Source organism: Talpa occidentalis, unplaced genomic scaffold (assembly GCF_014898055.3).
Source record: "Talpa occidentalis isolate TD23 unplaced genomic scaffold, MPIMG_talOcc4v2.1 talOcc4.6, whole genome shotgun sequence".
Lineage (NCBI taxonomy): Eukaryota > Metazoa > Chordata > Mammalia > Eulipotyphla > Talpidae > Talpa > Talpa occidentalis.
The window spans coordinates 133,528,397-133,551,335 of NW_023604972.1; the positions used below are offsets into that span (position 1 = coordinate 133,528,397).

General features: G+C 51.5%; 1 protein-coding gene across 1 annotated transcript in view; it reads left to right on the top strand.

Moving 5' to 3' along the window:
- Positions 1-22,939, top strand: part of ANKH (ANKH inorganic pyrophosphate transport regulator) — a 117,329-nt gene that overhangs the window by 85,397 nt on the left and 8,993 nt on the right. The window contains exons 4-8 of the mRNA XM_037529170.2: positions 1,966-2,049; positions 4,707-4,877; positions 7,031-7,165; positions 9,499-9,591; positions 12,849-12,944. Of these exons, the coding sequence (XP_037385067.1) occupies positions 1,966-2,049; positions 4,707-4,877; positions 7,031-7,165; positions 9,499-9,591; positions 12,849-12,944 (579 nt within the window). The remainder of the gene's footprint in view (positions 1-1,965; positions 2,050-4,706; positions 4,878-7,030; positions 7,166-9,498; positions 9,592-12,848; positions 12,945-22,939) is intronic.

A 22,939-nucleotide genomic window follows, 5' to 3' on the forward strand; every position in this document is an offset into this window, starting at 1 on the left:
TTTAACCATTTTTATGACTACAGTTCAACGGCATGAAGTGTTGAGTGGCCAGAGCGCTTCATCTGATGAAAACGAAACCCTATCCCCATTAAACACTGACTCCCCACTTTCCCCTGTCCTCCCCCAGGTCATCACCCTTGGTCATCACCTTCTTTCTGTCTCTGAAATGAACTTATCTAAGTACCTCAGGAGTGGAATAGACAGTATTTGTATTTGTGACTGACATCTTTGGCATTTGACTCAGTTCTGATGCAATGCTTTGGGCTTTCAGTCGCCATGACGTAACTTTAAATATTTATCTTATTTATTTATGCACACAAGAACTAGGGTGTAGGCCAGAGCTGCGGGGGGTGAGAGGATTCACTAGAGACAGTGTGGGGAGCAGATCAGGTGGATCTACTGAGATACACTGCTGAGGGGAACAGCGGAGAGATAGGAGAGGTCTGCTGCACCATGTGGGTAGCTCCCTGGCTGGGGATCAAACTCATGCCGCAGTGGCTGGCAATAGTTTCATGGTGCTGATATTTAACCCCTTGTGCCACCAGGGAGGCCCCATGACATCATTTTAGGGTGGGAGAATATGGCCATCAGAACACCTGTACCTGGATGTTCACAGTCATGTTTATTGCCAGGTGTGTTTGCTCTGGTAGTGGACACATACTCAGAAAAAAAGAACAGGGTGAAGGGGTTGGAGCCCAGAGAAGCAGGTTGTCCATGGTGCCCAGGCTGCCTGCAAGGCACCAGGTGCTTTGAAATCAGCTAGAGAACTTCATGAAATGACCATATCACTTCCTCGTCGAGTAGTAGCTGACCCCCGGCAGAGCTCACGCCGCTGAGCCTCTGCCCATCCTGACACCTGTACTAGGACTCTGCAAACGCATGGAAGAGACCCATTCGCACAGGGAATTCAGCACCGTTAGTTCAGTTGAATCCAGACTCTTAAATATCCTGTATTTCACCCCCTTCAGCTCTATTTATCTGCTATAAGAAGGCTTTTAAAACTCCAGAAAATTTGTGATTGGCACCCTTTTCCTCCCTGTTCAGCTGTTAGTTCTCCCCGAGGATCTGCATGGTACGAGACTGCTGGTAAAAAAAAAAATAAAGAACATTTTTAAAGACCTGGTCATCTCCCAAACAGACACATGCACACACACCCCACAGCCTAGCCCTGGACCGCTGGTGAGAGAGATCATATCTGAGAACCACAAGGCCAACAGAGAGCCCACACGCCACTATTTGCGAGTGTTATCAGCAGTTTGTGTTTCTTTTCACATTTGGCACCTGGGGACCTATGAGCCTCTGGAAGCAGATGCAGCAGCTGCCACTGAAGTCTTGACACAGACCAGGAGATAAATCCCACGGTCTGCTGGTTGTTCAGCTCAGATAACGTGTTACTTCCCTCCTAGCCCAGCTCGGCCGTTCAGGTTCAGAGCGGTGACCCTACCGTGGCCTTCAAACCTTCCCAAACCTGCCACCCCTCCAAGGACTTTCTTCTTGATTCCCTCAAAGGCTCAAAGTGTCAGGTCAGATCTTGCAAATTTGGAGGAGGGAATAGGAGAAGCCTAATTGGTCTGTAAGAACCTGCGGTGGTGAATAACTCAGCACCAGATTAGAGCTTGAGTCTCACGCGCTCCCTGTGAGAACGCTGCTCCTTTGGGATAGTGCTCAGGGCGACGGAGGTGGTTCCCACCATCCTGGGTCTTTCTTGGCCCAGCGCCAGTGCTGGGTCTGCCTAGAACTGGTAACAAACACAGATCGGGCAGGCGCAGGCTACCCAGAGATCCAGCGTGGCTGCAGCCTCCTTGTCAAGTCCTGGTAATTTCGCAAACCGAAGATTTGTCAACCTGTGCCAGCACGGCTCTGGGGCGGATACGGTCTATTTTGGAGGTGCCCAGTAAATAGTAACGACCAGAAATAATGTAACCTCAAGACGTGTCTCACACAAAGTTCTTTTCTTCCTGGCAGGCATGGACCCATGCTGGCATTCTCTTAAAACACAAATACAGCTTCCTGGTGGGATGTGCCTCAATCTCAGACGTCATAGCTCAGGTTAGTACAGCGTGTCACGAGGCCACTCAGAGCCCCTTCCATGACACTTGTGGGTGCCTCGTGTACATTCGGTCCCACATTCCGGGGGTCCATTGAGACAAATCAAATAAGGACTTCAGTAAATATTTGTTTATCAGATGCAAAAATGAAACCCTGTAATGTGAGTACAATTGACCTTTGAGGCACCTAGGTTTGAACTGGTGTGGATTCACTACACACAGATTTTCTTGGAAGCACAACCTAAACTTACCATATCAATAAATGTAGAACAGGACTGTAAATGTATTCTCCCTTCTGTATGATTTTCTCCATAATATTTTCTTTTGCCTCACTGACTTTATTGTAAGAACACAATATGTAGCCCACAAAATACACATCTTTTAAAGTACAAATTTAAATTTTCTATTTGTCATCTCACCTTTCACCTTAAAAATAAGTCCAGAGACAGAAGAGCCAGTTAATCCCAAAGCACACAAAATATGAAAAATAATAAATCAGAAATAAGTTACATTGACAGCAAGAAAACAGAGGAAAAATACCATCAGACTAAAGCTAATTCTGTGAAAACAGCAGTAAATTGATAAACATGTAATCAAAATGACCAATAACAGAGGAAGGCATCCAAATCACTAACTTCAGGGATGAGAAGTGGGCATGACTGCCACTAGTGCTTATCCAGAGTAATTTCAGGTCATTGTGACCCTCTGTTCACTATCTAAATAGACCCATTCTCTCTAGACACCAAGAAGAAATGGACAACCCAAATAGTCCTAGGTCTAGTAATCGATTTGAGCTCTTAGTTTAAAAACCATTGGAAAGAAAACTTCCAATCCAGATGGTGATCCCTGCATACAAAATGTGTGTCATAGATGCTGATGTTATTGCAAAGTCTTCCTTCCAGTGGACAGACGGCGGGCGGTCAGTAGCTAAATAAGGAGGGAGTCAGAATTTATACTCAATTTCGGACCACACGGGGGTTGGCGGGGGCTGTCAGTGCTCCATCCCCTATGTTGTGCAAGTGTCAGCTCTGTGCATAATCCGGCTAGAATGAGGTTTGTAGGAAATCAAATTTAGTATCTGAGATTTTGACCTTTCTTTTGACCTCAAGTGTGTTGTAATGACCCTGAAGTCACAACTAGTACATATTTGGGTGACTATAGGGTCACAGTGCCCCCTGTGGCCTCGTAAAATATGGTCTATCCCTCAGTTCTACAGGGAGCTCTTAGGAATTATTCTTCAATTGCCCTCACGCGTCGTTTCCCCGTGCAGGGAGGTCCAGGAAGGCCGTCCTCTGGCCGTCCACACCTCCTGAAGCCGAGCCTTTATTGCACTTGCTGTTGAGCCCAGTTCCCTGGGGTCTGGCACCAGCTGGGGCTCTCCTTTCTCCTTCCTCTCTTTTCCCACCAGTGTGACCACAGGAAAGATTTCAGCCCAACATTGGATCTAGTTCCTGTACTTTCTAAATCACACTTGGTTCCTGCACTCAGGGATCAGGAGAATGGTCTCTTCCTGGAGGCCGAGGACAGACAGATTGCTCATCTCCCTTCCCCAACTCTCAGCGCCTCCGTGCAGTGATTTACCCCCACTGGACACGCTCGTCTTTTAACCACCTTTTGGAAGCAGTCTACTGTTAAACTGTTAGTACCTCCCTAAAGACCAAGAATTAAATTTCCAGATTAATTGCATTTACTTCGTGGATCACAATTAAAAGTAATTTTTGATTCCTGCTCACACTCTGTGTCTGAATACTAGCTAACATCATTCTTTGATGTGTCTTTCTCATTTTCCTGATGAGCTTTTTGAGATTTTTGTCATGGTCTGATTTTTAATTCGTCCTCTGAGAGGTGAACTAAACTGCTCTTACTTACCCCAGTCACTTGATCTGAAGTTAAAGAAACCACTCTCCTTTCTCACATGAGCATTGGCAGCCCAATGAGCATGTGTAGATGTATTTATTTTTTTAAGATTTTATTTTATTTATGCATGCATGCAAAAGCTGAGGTGCAAACCAGATGTACGGGGTGAGGGGGTGAGAGGATTTACCAGAGACAGTGGGGAGCAGAACAGGCAGACTGACTGAAATACGCTGCTCAAGGGAGTAGCAGGCAAGACAGGAGAGGTCTGCTGCACCATACGGGTAGCTCCTTGGCCAGGGATCACACTCATGCTGCAGTAGCTGCCGATAGGTTCTTAGTGCTGAGCCCTAAACCCTTGCACTACCAGGGAGGCCCGTAGATGTGTTTTCTTAAAGGCGAAAAAGAATTAAAAACCTAACTTTGCCTAAGATATAGCAAATATGCAAGAGTAGACGAAACCCCCAGAGCGTCCTTGCCATCATGCCTTGGGCTATTTGCCCTCTGGTCCTGCCCTGGTTGATGGGAGGCTCACAGGTCCGGAGAAAGCCCCTCTGGCATGTTGTAGCCCCGGGAGTTGGATTCAGACGCCATCTGGCCTGAGGCCATTCCTGGTGAAGTAGTTTTAAACCTTGTTTGACTTCATGTCACAATTTCAAAGGGTAAGTTTGATGTTTGCACTCAGGTCCTTCCCCCGACCCCTCATCCCCACCTCCCTCCTCTCGTGCCCTCAGCGCGTCTGTTCATGACCCGATGTGCTGTTGAGTTAATGGGTCTCTGGCTTGTTCTTGCTTCTCCCTGCAGGTCGTTTTCGTAGCCATTTTGCTTCACAGCCACCTGGAGTGTCGGGAGCCCCTGCTCATCCCCATCCTGTCCTTGTACATGGGCGCCCTCGTGCGCTGCACCACCTTGTGCCTGGGCTACTACAGGAACATCCATGACATCATCCCCGACCGGAGTGGGCCTGAACTGGGGGTACGTGCCCACACGTCCTGGACAGCCTGTCTGACGTTCAGGGTGAAGTTTACCCCAGTCCATCTGACCGGCCTAGGATCCTGGTCTCCTCCCCGGAGGCCAGCTGCTAGATAGTGTCCTCAGGGACAGACAGGAGGAGAATCAGTGAACCCTGGAGGTGGAGATCTTGGGGGTCACCCTCCAGCCTCCTGCTCTCCCCCTTCTCTGAGGCTCAGTGAGTCATGTCAGGCAGAGGAGCAGACACATCTATGGTTCTCCCTCTGAGCATCATCCTAATGTCAACAAAGGCTTCATATCCTTGGTACCTTTGAATACACGTTTGGTTATTTTTAACTTTACAGCTGGGATCCACGCTCGTTTATACTGGCTGATCATGCTCATTCTGTACCCTCTGTAGACCAAACAGAGCATTTGGATTTCATAGGGTGACACAGGAAGGTTCCAGATACAGACTCGGCCTCAGGCAGCTTTAGCAGACAGAACCAATGCAGAAACAACAGTCAAATGTGAAGCCGGGTCAGCACACAGACCAGGCAGGAAGACAGCGCTGCTGAGGCCTGAAGGAAGATGGCCGTGCGCTGGGAGAGCCTCCCAGACGGGCCAGAGCTGGGCCTGCAGCTCACAAGTTGAATAGGACACAAGCAGGCCCAATGTCACACCAGGGCTGGCACCATGTTTTCATGAGGATTTCAAGCAGCGTCTGTGTGTTATCTGCACACTTACCTTTCCTGCCTCAGTTGTCAGACTCACTCCATAAACAAAAGAAAGAAAAATTATCATCATGTATTTGGGAGTCAGTCGGCCATAAACGCACTGGTTGGGTTCGTCTCCATCTAAACACCTGCATGGTTATAGATAACCCTAAATAAACCACCCCAGCCCCCGATTCCACCTGTGAGCACCTGTTACTGTGGGCATCACCCACTTACTTGCGTCTGAGTTCACGCCGTCTGTGAGACCTGACCTAGCCAGCCCACCGCCAGGGCAGCCGTCACACTGGCCTTGACGTGACTCTGCAGCCACGGCAGAGTCATGTGGATTGAGTGACTGGGACAGCTCCGGGATGTGACTCTGACCTCACAAAGAATCAAAGTCACATAATGAAAGCCAGGCTTTAAAGATGGCACCGTCTCGGATGCAGAATCCTTAATAAAGAAGTCACCTTCTCCACCATGCTTTTATTTGGCTTCTGCTTCTGAACAAGCATGTGACTGCTGCTGGGGCACGCTCTGGGGAGTAGATCCTCTCTGTAGAGGGACACGATGCCAGCAATCAACGCGTTTATGGCCGACTGACTCCAAAATATGTTAAAATTTTCCTTTCTTTTTTTTTTTGTTTATGGAGGTAACGTTGGTTCACAACACTGTGACTCAGAGGTGTGGTGCACGCCCCTTCAGATGCATGTCCCCATGCCACACCCCGCATGAAGGCACCCACGCTCCTCCACCAGTCCATTGGGCCTCTTCCAATAATTATTTCTAAGCGTGACCTCTTACTGACATGGCTTTGAGCCAGCCGGTTTGGTGGGTTCAACAAAAATGACGGATTTCAAACCTGTTTCTCAGGCCCAACATGGAGTCGCGTTCTGCCTTGGTTAAGGTTGTTCTGTTTGGAAAATAGTGGTTTGGATCCTTCCAGCTTAAATGTGTGTTTTGATTTCACAGCAGCTTGCCAGCTGCCTGAGTTAAAATCTAATAAGACTCTACAGTTCATTTTAATTCAACTTGACTTGCCTACAGAGGCCTTTCCTTATGTAATTTTAAGGTTTTTTAAATTTATTTTTGCATAGAAGAGTGGGGTGTAGACCAGAGGTGTGTGGGGTGAGAGGATTCACCAGAGACAACTGAGTGGGGAGCAGAACAGGTGGATCTACTGCAGGACACTGCTGAGGGGAGCAGCGGGGAGACAGGAGAGGTCTGCTGCGCCATGTGGGTAGCTCCCTGGCCAGGATTGAACTCATGCCGCAGCAGCTGGTGATGGCTTGATAGCACTGAGACTATAACCCCTGCACCACCAGGGAGACCCCCCCTTTCCTTATATAATCTTAAAGTAGCACGAATTGATTCATGTTGGACATGAAAAAGGTTTGGGTTCTGAACTGTTTTTTCTGCTTCTAAATTGAGTGGCCTTTTTGTCTCCATTTCCTGGTGCAGGGAGATGCAACCATAAGGAAGATGCTGGGCTTCTGGTGGCCGCTGGCCCTCATCTTAGCAACGCAGAGGATCAGCAGGCCTATCGTCAATCTCTTTGTTTCCCGGGACCTCGGGGGCAGCTCTGCAGCCACAGAGGTAGGACCCTCCTCGGGGTGAGGGTGCTCCTTGGCACCCTCGAAGCTGGGGGACGTGGTGCTGTGGGTGACAAATTTATTCCCAGTTCATCTTAAAAGCTCCAGTAATTCTGAGGTATCGAATGAGGTGCCACCTTCACTCTGTCCAGGAAGCCACTCAGCGCTGTGTAATCTCCAGTGTTACATTTTTATGATTATGGAAGCAAACCTCTAATTCATCCTTCCCCTTCCCCATATGAGGAAACTCTGGCAAGGACACAAAACCAGCAAGAAGCAGGGCTGCAGTTAGAATCCAGATGTCGCTAATCCCACAGAAAGCCTTTTCTGTTTCCCGTGGAGTCTCTGATGCCTCTTCACGATGCCCTTGGCCCTGGAGCCACGCGACTTTGAACTGTGAGGATCACTCACAGGCAGACTCCTTTCTACCCAGGGTTCCACCTTCACGGATGCCCCAGCATCTGGTGGCTGAGTTCCGGGAGGGAGCAGCCGTGTGTGCAGTGGGCAGCGATTAGGGACTGAGCATCCTTGGTGTCTTTGGTGTCCATCCGGTTGTCCTGAAACCAGTCCCCTGGGGTGCCCGGGGCTGACTGTGGTGACCTTGTGGAGGGGTCAAAAGTTAAATGCAGATTGGCCGCCAGGCTCGGGCGTTGCTCGCAGCCCGCTGCAGCTGCAGAAGGTGAGGAAATATGCCGAGTAGCTGCAGCTGGAGCGAAAGTACCGAAGGGTGAAGCACCAGGCCTGGGTTCTGACCCACCTACCTGCTCTCACCTGGTCTCCGCCCTCCTGCATGTGCCACCAGCCCACATGGGTTACACACTCTTAGGCCCTCTGCTGTGCTCCAAACTGGCTCGTCATTCTTTACCCTTGACAGCTCAAGAAATTTATCTGGAAACTGGTAGCTACGCCAAAGAAAGACTTGAATCATTTTCTCCGTCTTTCCAGCGTGGTGTGAACAAATAGGATGACTTCACTGGTCTCCTCCTCCGCTGCCCTCTGGAGAATTAATTCTGTCTCTGGAACTGCTGAGTCTTCAGGAAGGCGGGTGGCTGCTCCGGGGCTCCCGCGGGCACCTCGCCCCTGAGTCCTCGGTCAGCCGGCCTCCGGCCTGCGCGCTCCTGCCAGTTTCCATGAGCTGAGAAGCCGCTCCTGCGGGCTTGGAAGAGGCGGCTCATCCGTCACGGCCACAGGCTCTCCTGCCTGTGTGTTCCTGGACTCGGTTTTGAGTCCTGACTGTCATCTTGGGTGGCTCGGGCAGCTGTTTTGCTCCAATACCGCAGGTTAAGTTTGCTCAGTAAGAAGTAAGGGAGGCCGTCCCCTGTGCAGGAGTCCCTTCCCCTTAGAAAACAGAGCAGGTCTTACGGTAGAGCCATTTCTAAATTGACCTGCAGGCGCAGAGAGCCTGGGGTGCACAGAACCGACAGGTATTGATCGTCTGCTCACATGTCCCGTGTGGGCACGTGTTCTTGACTTCCCGGCCCTGTGGGAGGGCTTGGCAATCCTCCAGCTCCTGCAGGGGTGGGGCGGGAGGGAGGCTGGCGAGGGCAGAGCCTCCCACACTCCCATCCCTACTAGGTGAGAAAGTGAAGGTTGGAATCCAGGCCCCAATTCCATGCTCTTTTTGGCTCCGCCTCGCTACGCCCGCCCCAAACTGGGCACATGGCACCTCCAAGCCTCCAAGTCTGTTCATAAAGTAGAAGCAGCTGACTTGGGCCACAGTAAGAGTGGGTGCTTTGCTTTGTTTTCTTTTTCTTTTCATTCGCATAAGAAAAGAAATTCGTTTTCATGGGATAACACTTTTGGCCTCCTGTAAGAAATGCTTATTTGCTTCTCTTAAACTAAAAATTAAAATTGGGCTGTCCTGGCCGAACAGACTAGAAGTGGATGAGGTCGGAAAATGAGGCTCCCAAAGCTGGCCAGCGGGCCTGCAGCCATGCTGGAGACCCAGTGCTTGGAGGTGGGTCCTGAGTTGACAACTTGGAGAGCAGGTGGGGCTCAGAATCTACTTGGAGACGCAAGGATCAGGTTAGACTAGAAGGTTCTATGTGGCTCCATGGAGGGAGCAAAGATTCTGGAGTCTGGACCTGATTCTCATTGGATTTACGTAAAACGAGATGAGTCCTACGGTCCCAGGGACACCTCCATGTGGTCCCCTGCTGCTCACCCTACTCCCGGGGGTGCAGGGGAGTGCCTGCCCCCTCCTGAACTCCCTGTAACTGGCCATGCTTGTCACCAGTGTGGAGCCAGCTGTCAGGGTGGCCACACCTGAGGCAGCTTGCTATGCCACCTGCCAACCAGGTGCCCCACTGACTCTCTCTGACTCTCTCTCTCTCTCAGGCGGTGGCGATTTTGACAGCCACATACCCGGTGGGCCACATGCCATATGGCTGGTTGACAGAAATCCGTGCCGTCTACCCTGCTTTTGACAAGGTGAGGACCTGTGCATCTAGCGTCTGAAACACACTCTTTAAAGTGAGCGTTTGATGGACAGGGCTCACTGAAGAGGGAGACCTTGGGCTTCCAGTCACCCCTCCTTTTGTAAGGTTAATGTGGGGGGCGGGGAAGATAATTGTGGAGAGTTTCCCTCAGAAAACATCAGAGGCAAGCGTCACCGTGGGCCTGCTGAGCCTTTGGTGGCTCCCCCACAGGCATCCCCAGCCCCCACTTCCCTGGGCTATTTGTATTGAGAAATTATTTGTTTGCAAAAGGAAAAATACTCTCAAAATCATTTAATATATTGACACTGTTTCTGGGGCTGGAGGCACAGCAGGAAGCTGCGAGCTTCTGGCGCTCCTCTGTGGACTGTGGCACAAACAGCTGCGGCTGCCCTGGTCCCGGTGGGTTTGGACACAGCGGACGTACTCAAGCTGAAAGCCTCTGTGGATCTTGAAAACAATGATTTCTAGCAATAGATTGGATGAAAGCCATTCATGGTTTTCATTTCCATCAACACATGTATAGAAATCAGTCCTAGAAAAGCAAAATGGAAATGACTTCTTGCTAACTTCCTAGCTCTGGGAGAATGAGATGATATCATAAAACTTGATGAAAACCGCAGGCACTGAAGTGTTAGAAGCTCCTGGCTGGCAGTGTCTCATCTAAAATTGGTTTTGGCTACCCTGAAATAATAAAACTTACCAATACAACACTATACAGTTTCACAGGCAGCATCCAAGAAAAACAGCATCTTATTCGTGATCACAGAGACTCTGGGGAAAAAATGCCTTTAACGAGGGTACCTCTAGCCAGAAACAGGAGTTACTTGGAACCCTTGTGGACCTCGCCCGTTGCTTCCCGGCCTAACCCTGAGCCACCCCAAGCCCATATTTATGTGAATGTCTATTCACTCAAATCTTCAACACTTCAGATCTTCAGTTTGTGGAACTTGCCTCTTTGACACTTGAAATTCTTAGTTTCTTTTCAGCATCCAAGATTTTACCTGTCTCCTCTAACTTCTGGTGGTTCCAGCTAAATATTATGCTGGGAGAATTTCCCAAATTCTCTCTTTGTAGTTATCATGTGCAAAAGGGCATGTTTTGAAGCTGACTGGGCAACAAAACAAAACCCACATGGAATCTAATGATGCATTTTAGTGTATTCCAGCCACACTTGTAGAAGTAGGTAGTGTTTAAAAAATAAAACCGCACCTGGAGGAGCTGTGGCTGTCACCATGGGTGATGTGTGTGTTCTGAGGTGGCCTGACTATCCCCAGTGTACCCAATAGGGCACTGCTCCTGGGTCACCTGTGGTGAGTTGCACCTGGCTGCGGTAAGTCTGTAATTTGGAAAAGCAGATGTGCTATGGAGCCCAGATCTAGCTAAGTGCCCAAGGACAGAAGGAGAGATGAGTGGCTTAGAAGATGTGGCCTATAGACACAGTGGAATAGTACTCAGCTATGAAAAAGATAATAAAAGAACCAGGAGTTGTGAAGCAGGCTGTAGGATGCTGCTGAAGAGCAAGATCCTGGCCTTTTTATTGACAGAGAAAAGAGGTCAAACTGAATACTGGATTTTGGGCTTTAGGGAGGGTGAGTCCGCTGATATACTCCAGACCCCCAACCATGGTGCCAATCTTATTAACACGGCATTTCACTGATTAGTCCCTGCGATGTAGAATACATCAGTCACCAGCCCCTTGGGCGTTCCCAGTCATACCTTGTGATGCATACCCACTGCCCCAGGGCCATCAGCATCCTGCTCCTGTCTAACATGAAAGGAGCTTGTATACTCACAGAGGGACTCTTGCCATTTGCCACACATGGATGGAACTGGGGAAGGATGCTAAGCGAAATAAGTCAGAGAAAGAAAGACAAATACTGAAGGTTCCGTTCAGACATGGAACATAGAAACTAAACAAAGGATCGGGTTTAGAAACTAAACAAAGAGCAGATGAAACAAAAACATACCTAGAAATCTGAGTGTAGAGCTGAGTCTACTGGAAGGAGGTGGCGAGGAAAGTGGGGCGCCCAGAGGAAAGTGGTGGGAGACTGTGGGTGTCTTGGTGGTGGGTGCATTTTACCTGAAGACCTGGGGCCTGCACCCCTAGGTCAAGTGCAGTGTTGTAAACCGCTGTTACCTCAACAAGAACAAAATAATAATATAACAAAAACAAAAGAAGCGTGTACACATAATCCAAAGGTTATGGCTGCAGAGGCCTGCAGGGAGTGGGATTCAAGGAATTGCCTCAGTCCCCAAAATACAACATTAGAAACTCTAAGGCGAGGGTCGCGTGCTGTGCTGGGGGCGCGGGAGCCAGGTGCTGGGCTGCGTGTTCATTAGACAGCTCTGGACTAACTAGCTCCATAACGAGCCAGGGCTAATCTTCTCTGCTGGTTTTCAGCGGGGCTGCCCTGGGGGTGGGGTGCTGGGCATGCGAGGCGGGGGTGCGGGCGACCTCAGCCAGCCTGAAATGCAGAGACCAGGAGAGGGAGCTGAGCCACCTGCATTCTTGGCTTAAAATTCAATTTGACAGACTTTAGGGCACCTTTCCTGCTCCAGAGCGACTGAGCTGAGTTATAAGAGATGCAGGGGTGGGTGGGACATGCGCCCTTTATCCTAGAGACCCATGGGGCTTGAGGGGGCATCGGCATCTGGTTCTGCACACAGCAGCCTAGGTGGCCCCCTGGTCACAGCAGGAGCCCAGAGCGTTTTGGAGGTACAAGATCAGGGAGGTGTTCAGGAACCATGTGCCCTGCAGACTGGGGTGTTTTGACAGAAGAGCCAACAAGAGGAGGAGGCATTAAAAACCCCAAGTGCGTTTCAGGGCAAGCTTGAGGTTCCTTTGGGGATCTAGGTGGAGAAGGACAGCAAGGAAGTGAAAATGTGTCAGCCGGCAGGACCTTAGCCCACTTGGTGGGGAGAAGAGGGCCTTAAGGTCACCGGGCAGGCTGGGGTGTGCAGGGAGAGGAGCCACACTGGCTGAGGCCCCAGACTAGACCCGATGGGCGTCCAGCAAGAAGGGCAGGGGGCCGACCCATTCAGGAAACCAAGCCAGGCGTTTCTCCAGAGCAGCCTCGGGTTCATGGTCATAAACAGAAACTGGGCAGCGGTCTGAGGGCCTCAAAGTGATGGCCACCCTCCGAGGCCGTTTAGCCTCTGTTCTCGCCCATCCAATGCTCGTGGAGAGGCAGGTGCTGTCCTCCTGGGGCGACCCTCGCCCACTCACCACTGTCCTGCCTTTCCCTCTAGAACAACCCCAGCAATAAACTGGTGAGCACGAGCAACACAGTGACAGCCGCCCACATCAAGAAGTTCACGTTCGTGTGCATGGCCTTGTCGCTAACGGTGAGAAGACCTTCCCCCACTGCCACCCCCAGTGTGTGTGTGTGTGTGTGTGTGTGTGTGTGTGTGTGTGTGTGTGTTTTCAAAGGGAAATTGCCTTTGAAAAGGGAGAAGTCTTCTACTCCACAGTGTGGTGTTGCGCTCGATTAATTAACTCTTCAAAACAATTTTGTCCCAAAATACAAACGATCATCTTTCAAGGAGATCATTGAATCTAGAATTAAAGGGTTGACTCCTGGCACTTCTCGGGACTTCTTACATGCAGGCAGGCAGGCTTGGCCTTTAATTTTAACAATACTTCTGCTGAATCATTTCCTGTCCATTTTTAAACACGCAGAGTCAACTCTGCAGCCCTCCCAGCCCCTTTGCAAGTGTGACTGGTGAGATCCCAGGTCCCGCGGGAAGAGGCCCCTCCCTGATCACGTTTGCTCGTTTACTTGTTTACTCGCATCCGCTTACTCACCACGCAGCACCTTCTGGGTCCCCCGCTGCGCTCCCTCTCGGGGGATTCCGTCGTAAACACGCGTGGAGAGCACCAGCCTCGGGGGGCGCACCTGTGGGTGATCCGGGGGCAGCCCAGATAAATTCCCACGCAGCTTCCCCGTGACTCCCGGGTCGTTGGAACGTACCAGATAACGTGGAGAAGACACCCAAGTGCTCAATGACCCAAAGCCTGTGGCCTGTCGTTTAAGGTTGTCTCATAACATTTATCGGTCATCACAAAACCCAGGCCATTTATCAGCAACCTGATGGTGCCCGCTGTGCCCTTGGAGTTCTAGAGCTGGAGGTGACAGGAAGAGGAAGAGAACTTCAGTTCACTCTTCCTTTGTTGCTGTGGCTGCACGTTTCCTCTAAGTTCTGTGAAAAGTCTCCATTGAGAGGGTGCGGCCGGGCCGTGCTGGGACGCTCAGCCCCATCATGTGACGGACAGCGAGGCCTGCCGCTGGGGAGGGCGTCGCAGGCACCGCTATCACGAGAGCCACGGAGGCTGATGATTCCTGTCGCGGTCCTTTAACATCAAGCTCTTCCATGCATGTTCTTCCAAAGCCCATAATTAATACTGGATCTATTGGTCCAACACTAGAGTAGATTGTAACCAGGACAACATAAGACAAACAGCCCATTGCCGGACAGCTGCGACGTGGTCTGAGTCATGGCCTGTGTGTCCCCAGCTGCCCCGTCACGCCAGCCCTGCCACCATCACCCCCGCCCCACCCCACCCCACCCCAGTCTGTCCCTGGTGAAATGGTGGGGGGTGGTGTGGGGAGGGAAGGGCAGGTGTCGGAACCTTACTCCAGGGCGCCTCCCCCAGGAGGCACCGCTGAGCATGCTGGTTTGAGTCGGCACAGGTTACCCCAGGCAACCCCGCTCCCTGTTTGCAGAATTTCTCTCTGTGCTGTGCGAGTTTTTCCATAGTTCCCTAAAATATTAGCAAAACAACAAACGGTTTCGGAGAGTGCCTTAGGAAAAACAGAGACGGTTTCTATTCCGGGCACAGACCTCAGCTCCTGGAGACCGTTGGGTGGCTGGGCGGAGCGTGGAGGTGACTCGGGCGCCAGGTTCTGTGACTTGGACCCGCCCCGCGGGGAGGGCCGGGTGTGGGTGTCCGCGGCCGTGCGGCCGGGCCTGGGCTCCTGGCTCCTCGCGCTCTGCTCAACCGTCGTCCCATATCCAGAGTTGAGTCCCGTGGAGAATGGGCCACTTTGGGCCCAAAGGCGTCTCTACTCCTTCCACGTAACGGTCTGTCTCTGAAACGAAAGCAGCAAGTTCTCTTGAAATGATAACTGCTCAAGAATAAGGTTTTGGTTTTCCAGGTAGAGGTTTCGTTTCATTTCTTTTTTTTTTTTTTTTAAGGATTTATTTGCGTAGAAGAACTGGGGTGCAGGCCAGAGGTGCGGGGGGTGAGAGGATTCACCAGAGACAGAGTGGGGAGCAGAACAGGCAGACTGACTGAAATCCACTGCTGAGGGGAGCAGCGGGGAGACAGGAGAGGTCTGCTGCACCCTGTGGGTAGCTCCTTGGCCGGGATTCAAAGGCTGTAGCGGCGACAGCGCTGAGACTTACTCTAGGCCGCCAGGGAGGCCCCTGTTTCGTTTCTTTAATGATGCTGGTCCTACCACGAAAGGTCATCTGTAGCTAGAAATATCCCTGGCAGATTTTGCCCATGGGAATGGGTATTCAGAGTTCTCTGTTGGAGATGAGCTAGTCAGGACCCATCTTGTTTTTTGTTTTTTTTTAGAAGAGGAAATGACTTTTTAAAAAAATGGAATGGCCTAGAGGGAACACAAGGGACCCAAAGGCTCCTTCTGGGCCAGGGTCTGAGCTTCCTGTCTCCAGCCCAGGGGCACAGACCTCGGCCTTGGGGTCCGCCCGGGAGCCCCCACAGCCTCCTTGCTTGAGATGGGGGTTTCTTCAGCACTAACAACAGTAGAATTCGTGTTTGCAGCTAGGAAGTCTCTCACACCCATGAGTGCTGTCGCGGTTCAATTGTTCAGCATCTTGGCTAGAGGCATTGTCGGTAAAAGACATAAAAAAGCAAATTTTTCCCCGCAGTTAATGCTCAGGAGCATATCTCTAGGGCACTGACACACTCATTCTGGGCATCCCTTGCACCTCAGGCACATCCCATGGCAAGGTCTGAGCCTTGGCCGGCTCACAGAGGGCGCCCCGTGGAGGGTGAACAGCCACATGACTCAGAGATGAGGCCCCAGAAGACCAGCAGCCCGTCCCACGGCCGCCACCATCTCCTGCTTACTGACTTTATCCTGTTGTTAAAGCTTTTCGGAGGCCCTTTGCTTTCAAGGCTATTTTTCTGTTTTTAATTTCAAGACTCCTCGGGGTGGTGGCTGTAACAGGTAGCAGAGGTCAAACCCTCCAGAGTAGCCCCGCCCAGCTCGCATCTTCTGCAGTGGACGATGGTGCAGAAGTGGCCCCACTCTCCACCTGCGGGGTCCTGGCACCTTCCCAGCCCTGCTTTCGGGGGCCTCAGTCTCTGAGATGAGTGACCTCACCCATCCCACAGGTGCTCAGGGACCCCGCTAACCGCTTTTCAGAAGGGAAAATTAAATGTGTTCTGTCCAGGACAGAAATTCTCTCCCCATCGGAATGGGCTGCGTGGGAGTCGGCACCTGCTTCCCCTGGAAAAGCATGGCCGGGTTACTTTTGATTAGTTAATTAGAGACTGATAGTTCAGTGTGCGAAAGTGACACGTTCATTTATTCCATGGCACAGATTTTCCTGGTATAGAATTTAGAGTGTCCTACTGCAAATTTAGTTCTCCCCTCAGACTCTTATCCAGGAGGTTTCTGGACCAAAAAAAAAAAAATGATCGTTCCGGTCAAGCAGCACGTTGGAAGGAGAGGAGGGCTTAGGAGGGGCTCAGGACGGAGACATGGTTGTGTCTGTCAGCATCTTGCTGTCACACCTCCAGAGCTGCCTGCAGGAATGCACAGAAGCTCTGATTGCTTCTGAGGACCGTCTGAGGGTGTGAGGGTGAGGAAGGGGGAGTTCTGGTCAACCCGGAAATCAGCTTCAGGATGATAGAAAAGTCAGGTAGAGAGGCGTCCCCTCAGCAGCACCAGAGGAACAGACACTGCAAGCCAGGGTTGTTAGCAAGCAACTGCAGACTGGCCAGCTGCTGTCTGGGGGGAGAGAAAAGCACAGCCCCAAATCCATGCAGTTTCAGCCTATCTGGAAGGACCGTTTTAAGTGGCTGCCATGTGGCACCGTAGCCACATGGGCTGGGGACAGACCACTGGGCTGGGGACAGACCTTCCATGGGCCATGGTGTCCCGACTGTCTAAGGCACAGAGAGAACTAGTGTCCCCTCGTGGCGATCACAGACAGGGGAGGGCAGTCATGACCTTGCAAGGAGGCAGCAGCAGCATTCTGCTCCGGGGGGCAGAAACAGGTAACACTGAATTTACAGACCCTCAGCCTCTTATAACCCCCTGGGGACTCACATGATTCCTTCCTGGGTTCTAGATTCGGGGGTAAACGAGGAAGCCCTGGCCAGGGTGGGGCCATGCGGGGCCAGTTCAAGGCACCAACTTTAACAACTTACCCCAAATATGGTTTTTTACTCTTTCTCAAATTCATAACAAAGGATATAAAAAGGGAAAGTTTTAATCACCAATTTTAGTTGACTAGTTTGACTTCACAACAGCATTTCCTTTTCTCAAGCTCCCTGCTGGCTTAGTTGCGGGGTGCTAATTCCAAGAGACGGGGCCCCTCTTCTGTATTAGAATCCATGCAGAGCACACAGGCTTGGCTGCTGCTGAGGCCTCCCCAACCCTGTTTTACAAAAGAAAAATGGGTATCCATCCAGATCGATGTTTGTGGGCGCAGCAAGCAGGTGGTCACTTTTGTGCAGTGAACGACCTGCACAGCTGTACCCAGCGCCCCTGAGGAGTAAACCCAGAGAAAGTCAGGAGGACACGAATAAGGGTCAGGGGGACGAAGAGACTGAAAATTAGGGGCATGGAGAAGAGTGAGGGTCAAAAGATGAAAGAGGAGCTTGAGAGGCAGAGGAAGAAGCTGCAGAATGACAGAGGCGGGGGTATGGCCAATAGGGGATGATGAAGGCCCTGGAGTCCACAGAGCTGGCTCAGCCCTTTGGACCCCTGACAGTCCTTCTAGTGCAAAGTGTAAGAGTTAAAAAGACATTAAGAAGGGCCTCCCGGGCCTCCCCGGTGGCGCAGCAGTTGAGCGCTGGGCTGCGAAGTTCTGCAGCGCCAGTTCGATCCCAGCCCGCTGGGCGAGGGTCCCACATGGCGCGCAGACCTCTCCTGCCACCCGCTGCTCCCCTCAGCAGTGTACTTCGTCACTCTGCCTGCTCCGCTTCTGGCTCTGGTGAATTCTTTCACCCTCCCAACCAGCGCTTCTGACTGTACCCAGTGCTTGTAGAAATATATAAATAAATCTTAAAAAAAAAAAAGGGCCTCCCTTGGTGGTGCAGCGGTTGAGCCCTGGGCTGCCGGGCTGTCCATGACCTCTGCAGCACCGGTTCGTTCCCCGGCCGCCGGCGAGGGTCCCACAAAAAAAAAAAAAAAAAAAAAAGACGTTAAGAAATCAGTAAATCTGACAGATGTCGGGCGGTCAAATAGCTCTCCCATAGGTTGATTTTCGGGAACTGGCCTGTTCCTGCTCAGCCCTCTTCAGCCCGTGCTCCCCGTGCGGGTTTGAAGGGATCCTTCGAGCAAAGGAGGGCCTTGGCAGGACCCTCGGGCCTGCTAGTTTTCCCTTTTTGCTCTTCTGACTTGGGAGCATTTTTTAAAGCTCTTTTTCTTGATCTCGACACTTTCAGGCTCCACATATTCAGGCTTTCCCCTTCCTGACCTCATTGGTCCATGAGATTCGCCCCTTTGAAGAGAGTGGCTCATAGGTGGTGTCTGGCTCACCGGCCAGGCCCCTGGGAGAAGCTGTGAGCAGGCAGAGGGCAGGGAGCTCCAGACACCCCCTACCTGCCCGCCCGCAGCGCCCAGGGGCCCAGAGGCTGTTCTTTACCTGGGACCTCGGCTCCCTGAGTTCAGCCTCACCTGGGAGGGGCTAGGGTGGAGCCTGCTGCACAGTGGGATGGGGGCTCTAGAAATCGGGCCCGGACCCAACATGCTGAAGGTCTCTTTCTTGCCTTGCCCTCTGGAGTCCTCTGAGTCGGGCAATTTCTGGGCATCAGGGTGGAGGCCACACAGAATTTAAGGTGAGCTCTGGCATTTCACACTCCTTAGTCCTTAAGCTCCAGAGCCTGAGGCCTGAGACACCTTGGCAGTGCAGGAAGCAGACAGCTGTACCTGCCCCGTCGGGTTATCTCTGTGACCCAGAGCCGGTCCCCTCAGCGAGGTCCAGCTAGTCTGAGTGTTCTTTCCACTTTCACCCTGGACAAGATGCAAACCCTCAGGGAGCACAGGTGCCAACGCTGTAAACAGGCGCTCGGCCTGGTCTCCCTCCCCCCCGCCACCTTGGAAGGGCGGTGAGGTTCGGGACCATGGCGGTATTTTCAGTCCCCTAATCCCTGCCACCTGCTCTTCTCTAGGTCTGAGCAGCCCAGTGAAAGAAACATTCCCTCCAGGCATGGAGTCTGGCCCAGCAGTGCCTGACCCAGCCTCAGTTTCCCCGGTTAGGAGCCTTATGAGGTGTGGGTCTCTTTTGCATCCTCTCCTTCCGGTGAGCTCCTCGCCTCCCCCTTTCCACCGACTTAGACGCCCTGGGCAGTGGATCTGGCCTCTGTGTTGCCGCTTTCTGGGTGAGGTGATTTGACATCTGATCAGCCCAACTGCTGATCTAGTTGCAGCTGCTATTTCTAGCAGCCGCTCAGCAAAGCCTAATTCCTCGTAGTTCACTACAAAGCTGCAAAGCCCCAGCTGACCAGTAGGAGAAGCCTCTGCCCCACCAGACCTTGCGGGGTCTGCCCTCCTTGCAGAGTTAAAAGTTCAGTCCCGGAGAATGACCCAGGCTCACCTTCCTGTGGCCGAACTTACCCCCCCAGCTGTCGCTGAGCCACCGGGAGGCAGACACTAGCAGCCTTATTCTGGCCACGGTGCCGTGCTGACCCCGTGTCTCCAACAAGGCGGCCTGTTTGAGGCTTTGTTTCTGCCAGTCCCCCCACGCCCCCCACCCCCACCCCGAGATGGAGACTACACGCTTTGTCCACACATCCAGGAGAGGAGAGTCTTGGCAGATAAGGAGGAATTGGAGAGTTGGTTCCTTCCCAGGAACCCTGCCCTCCCGCCACCTCCCCTCCAAAGGTCCAGAGGTCCCGCAGGCCGGATTGGCTCTAAGTGGACACAGGTCCAGGATGGGGGCAGCTGACTCGGGGGTGTAGCGCCTGCAAGCACAGGTCAGGTTCTCTGTCGGTTCGGGCACGTGGGTAAAGGAGAGCCCCAGAGCCCTCGGTGGCTTTTTCAGGTTTTAATGATCTTTTTACACCAATTGTTGTGGGGCGAACCCGCAGTCTGGCAAGGCAGGGAGGCCAGGGCCCAGATTCCGGCGAATCTTTACTGTTTGGGTTTTCTCTGGCATTCTCTTATGGTGATGTGCATCCTGCCGTGGCTGTCCTGCCGTAGCTGTCTCTGGGTGACGCCACCCCGATAGGCTCAGCCTCCAGGCTCAGGTGTGCCCACTCCCGCAGGCCCACAGCACACTCCAGGGGTCCACCATCGGGCACACGTGCCCCACGCCCACACTTCCCAGCCTCCTGCATTAGCACAATCAGGGCTGCAGGCGGTAGCCACAAAAGCGAGCAGTAGAAAGGCCTGATCAACTTCATGTACCCTGCAGGGGGAACTCAGGGAGACGAAAGAAATTCAGGCAGGTCCCCCAAACGCCACCTATGCTCTCATGTTGACATAACAATGAACATAACAAGCCACACATGCATTCTTAAAGCAAGAGAGATGACTGAGTATAATGTGGAGTAGCGGCAGGTTTCAACTTTGAAATTTTTTTTAAATTGTGTTAAAATGCTTTTTTTTAAAAGATGTATTTATTTATACAAGAACTGGGGTACAGGCCAGAGGCGTGGGGGTGTGAGAGGATTCACCAGAGACAGAGTGGGGAACAGAACAGGCAGACTGACTGAAGTACACTGCTGAGGGGAGCAGCGGGTGAGACAGGAGCGGTCTGCCGCACCATGTGGGTATCTCCCTGGCCAGCTGGGAGAGCAAATGAAAATGCTCAGGCTTTTGCACTACTGGCCTCTGTAGCTATCACTTGCAGCCTTGAATGCAGGAGGCGCTTGGGAGCGCAGGCTCGGGGCTCGTGGCTTGTGGGCCTGCATGAGTGGGCCCACCTGAGCCTGTGGGCCTGCATGAGTGGGCCCACCTGAGCCTCTGGGCCTGTGTGAGTGGGCCCACCTGAGCCTGGAGGCTGAGCCTGCAGGGGCTAACATGATGGAGGAGCGGCTGCGACAGAGAGTGGTGGAGAACGGTTATGGCGGAACAGCTATGATAGGAAGAGACCGCGAGAGAACACGAGAGAGCCCAGGAGAGTGTATAGATTTGCCGGGGCTGGAAGGCCTGCCAGTCTCCCACCCCCCGCCTGCCAACCCAGGGCCTACCTGCCAGAAAAAATGCACATGTGGCATCGTGACCATTCTTGAGTGGACAGGTCAGTGCATTGATTGACGCACGACCAACTCCACCATCTTCCTCAGCAGAACTGCAAACCTGAAACGATACTGTCAAACAGAAACCCCTCCCTCACCCCACACGAGTTCCAGTCTGACCAGACCGTCAATTTGAAGAACCTGAGGTGTGGGGCTTCCTATTTTTCCAGTCAGGTAACAATAGGAAGGAGACAATCTTCAGATGGAACAGGCTGGAGCTGACAGCCTGAGGGGCCTCCTCAGGCTTGGTGCATGGCACCCCCTGCTGTTTGAAGTATATTTTTGAAATCTATTTTCCCACAACACTCCTTACTAAGGATTAAGTCTTCGTAATTATGAAAGACGCCCCAACTGTTATAATGAAATGTGTGTATTTGGCAGTTTCATTAACTCTAAATGATATCGTAGGTAATTTGGTTTCTATATTCTTTTTTGGAGCTTTACAAATTTAATTAGTATGAGATTATAATTGGAAAGCTGTGCATCTGAAAGCAAACTATTTGTTCGAAATTATTTTTAACGACAGCACTTTATAACCCTGATATGCTGATTTTTTTTCAAGAAAGAAACCCATTTAAATTTTGTTTTAAGTAGGACTTTTTTTTTTTAAAGATTTATTTATTCGTGCATACAAGAATCGGGGTACAGGCCAGATGCGCGGGAGGGTAAGAGGATGCACCAGGGACAGAGTGGGGAGCAGAACAGGCAGACGGACTGAAAGCACTGCTGAGGGGAGCAGCGGGCGAGGCAGGAGAGGTCTGCTGCGCCATGTGGGACCTTTGCTGGCCGGGATCGAACCCGAGCTGCAGAGGCTGCAGAGAGCTTCACAGCGCTGCACTCAACCGCCTGCACCACCAGGGAAGGCCCTTTACAAATTTTTAAGAATAGGCCTGTGTTCAGCTATAGATTTCCTCCCTTCCCCTCCCCCTGAGCTCTAATATTTGTATTGGTTTGGGAAGAAATTACCACTTCTGGTGTCATGAAATGCATTTTTTTTTTTAAAAATCTCGGTACGGAACTTTTGAATCTGGTGATGGAAAATACATTAAGGTCATTAAGTGCACACCCTCGTAACTAGCCAGCTACTGATATTCTATTTCTCCCTTCGTTCTTCCAAGGAAAACAAATAGAATCTCAGCGGAACAGTCCTTAAATATACTTCATAGACAAAATGAGAGTTTTTGTTTACCTAGTTTTTGGATTTTGCTGTTCCTAATTTTATTCTGAAACTCAGTTTTATCCCAGACTATAATTATCATATTAACTTTGTAAAGCACACTTGCTTGCAGTTCAGCAAAGCAGCAGTTACCACGAAGCTCCATCCACCCAGGGTTGAGAACAGGGTTGGAGACACCCATTTACAAAGACACCTCACGCTACTGGCCAATGTGCAGTTTCAGTCTACGTTTTGACGATGAAGCACATGGAGAGAGAGGCGGGCAGGCAGGTCTTATCTTCATTTCCAAAAGGAAGCAAAGGGGGCTCTTCAATGCTCGGCTTTACCCAGCTGGAGCTGAGGATTCTGTGACTTCATATGCAGAGCTCTAAAAAGCTCACCCTCTGAAGTCCTGACTCTGGACTGGCCCCCCAGATGACCTAGACATGCTCTGCTCCCCAAATATTTGCAGAGTCTAATGACATCGGCTTTTCCAAGCCGGAACCCAAACCTACAAACTCCTGACAATGAACGAGATTTGTTCCTCAGAGCAGCTGTGGGGCTGGGTTTTCTGCTGCAGAGCTTTTTGTCAGTGTATCTCATCAGGGTGCAGCCAGCAGCAAGAACCACCCACCCAGATACCCAGGTCTTGGTTTTTCTATTTACTTCCCAAGGAAAGGAAGCAGGGCTCCTCCGAGCAATGGCACCCCCCAGGAATAGGTCAAGATGCCTGTGGCATCG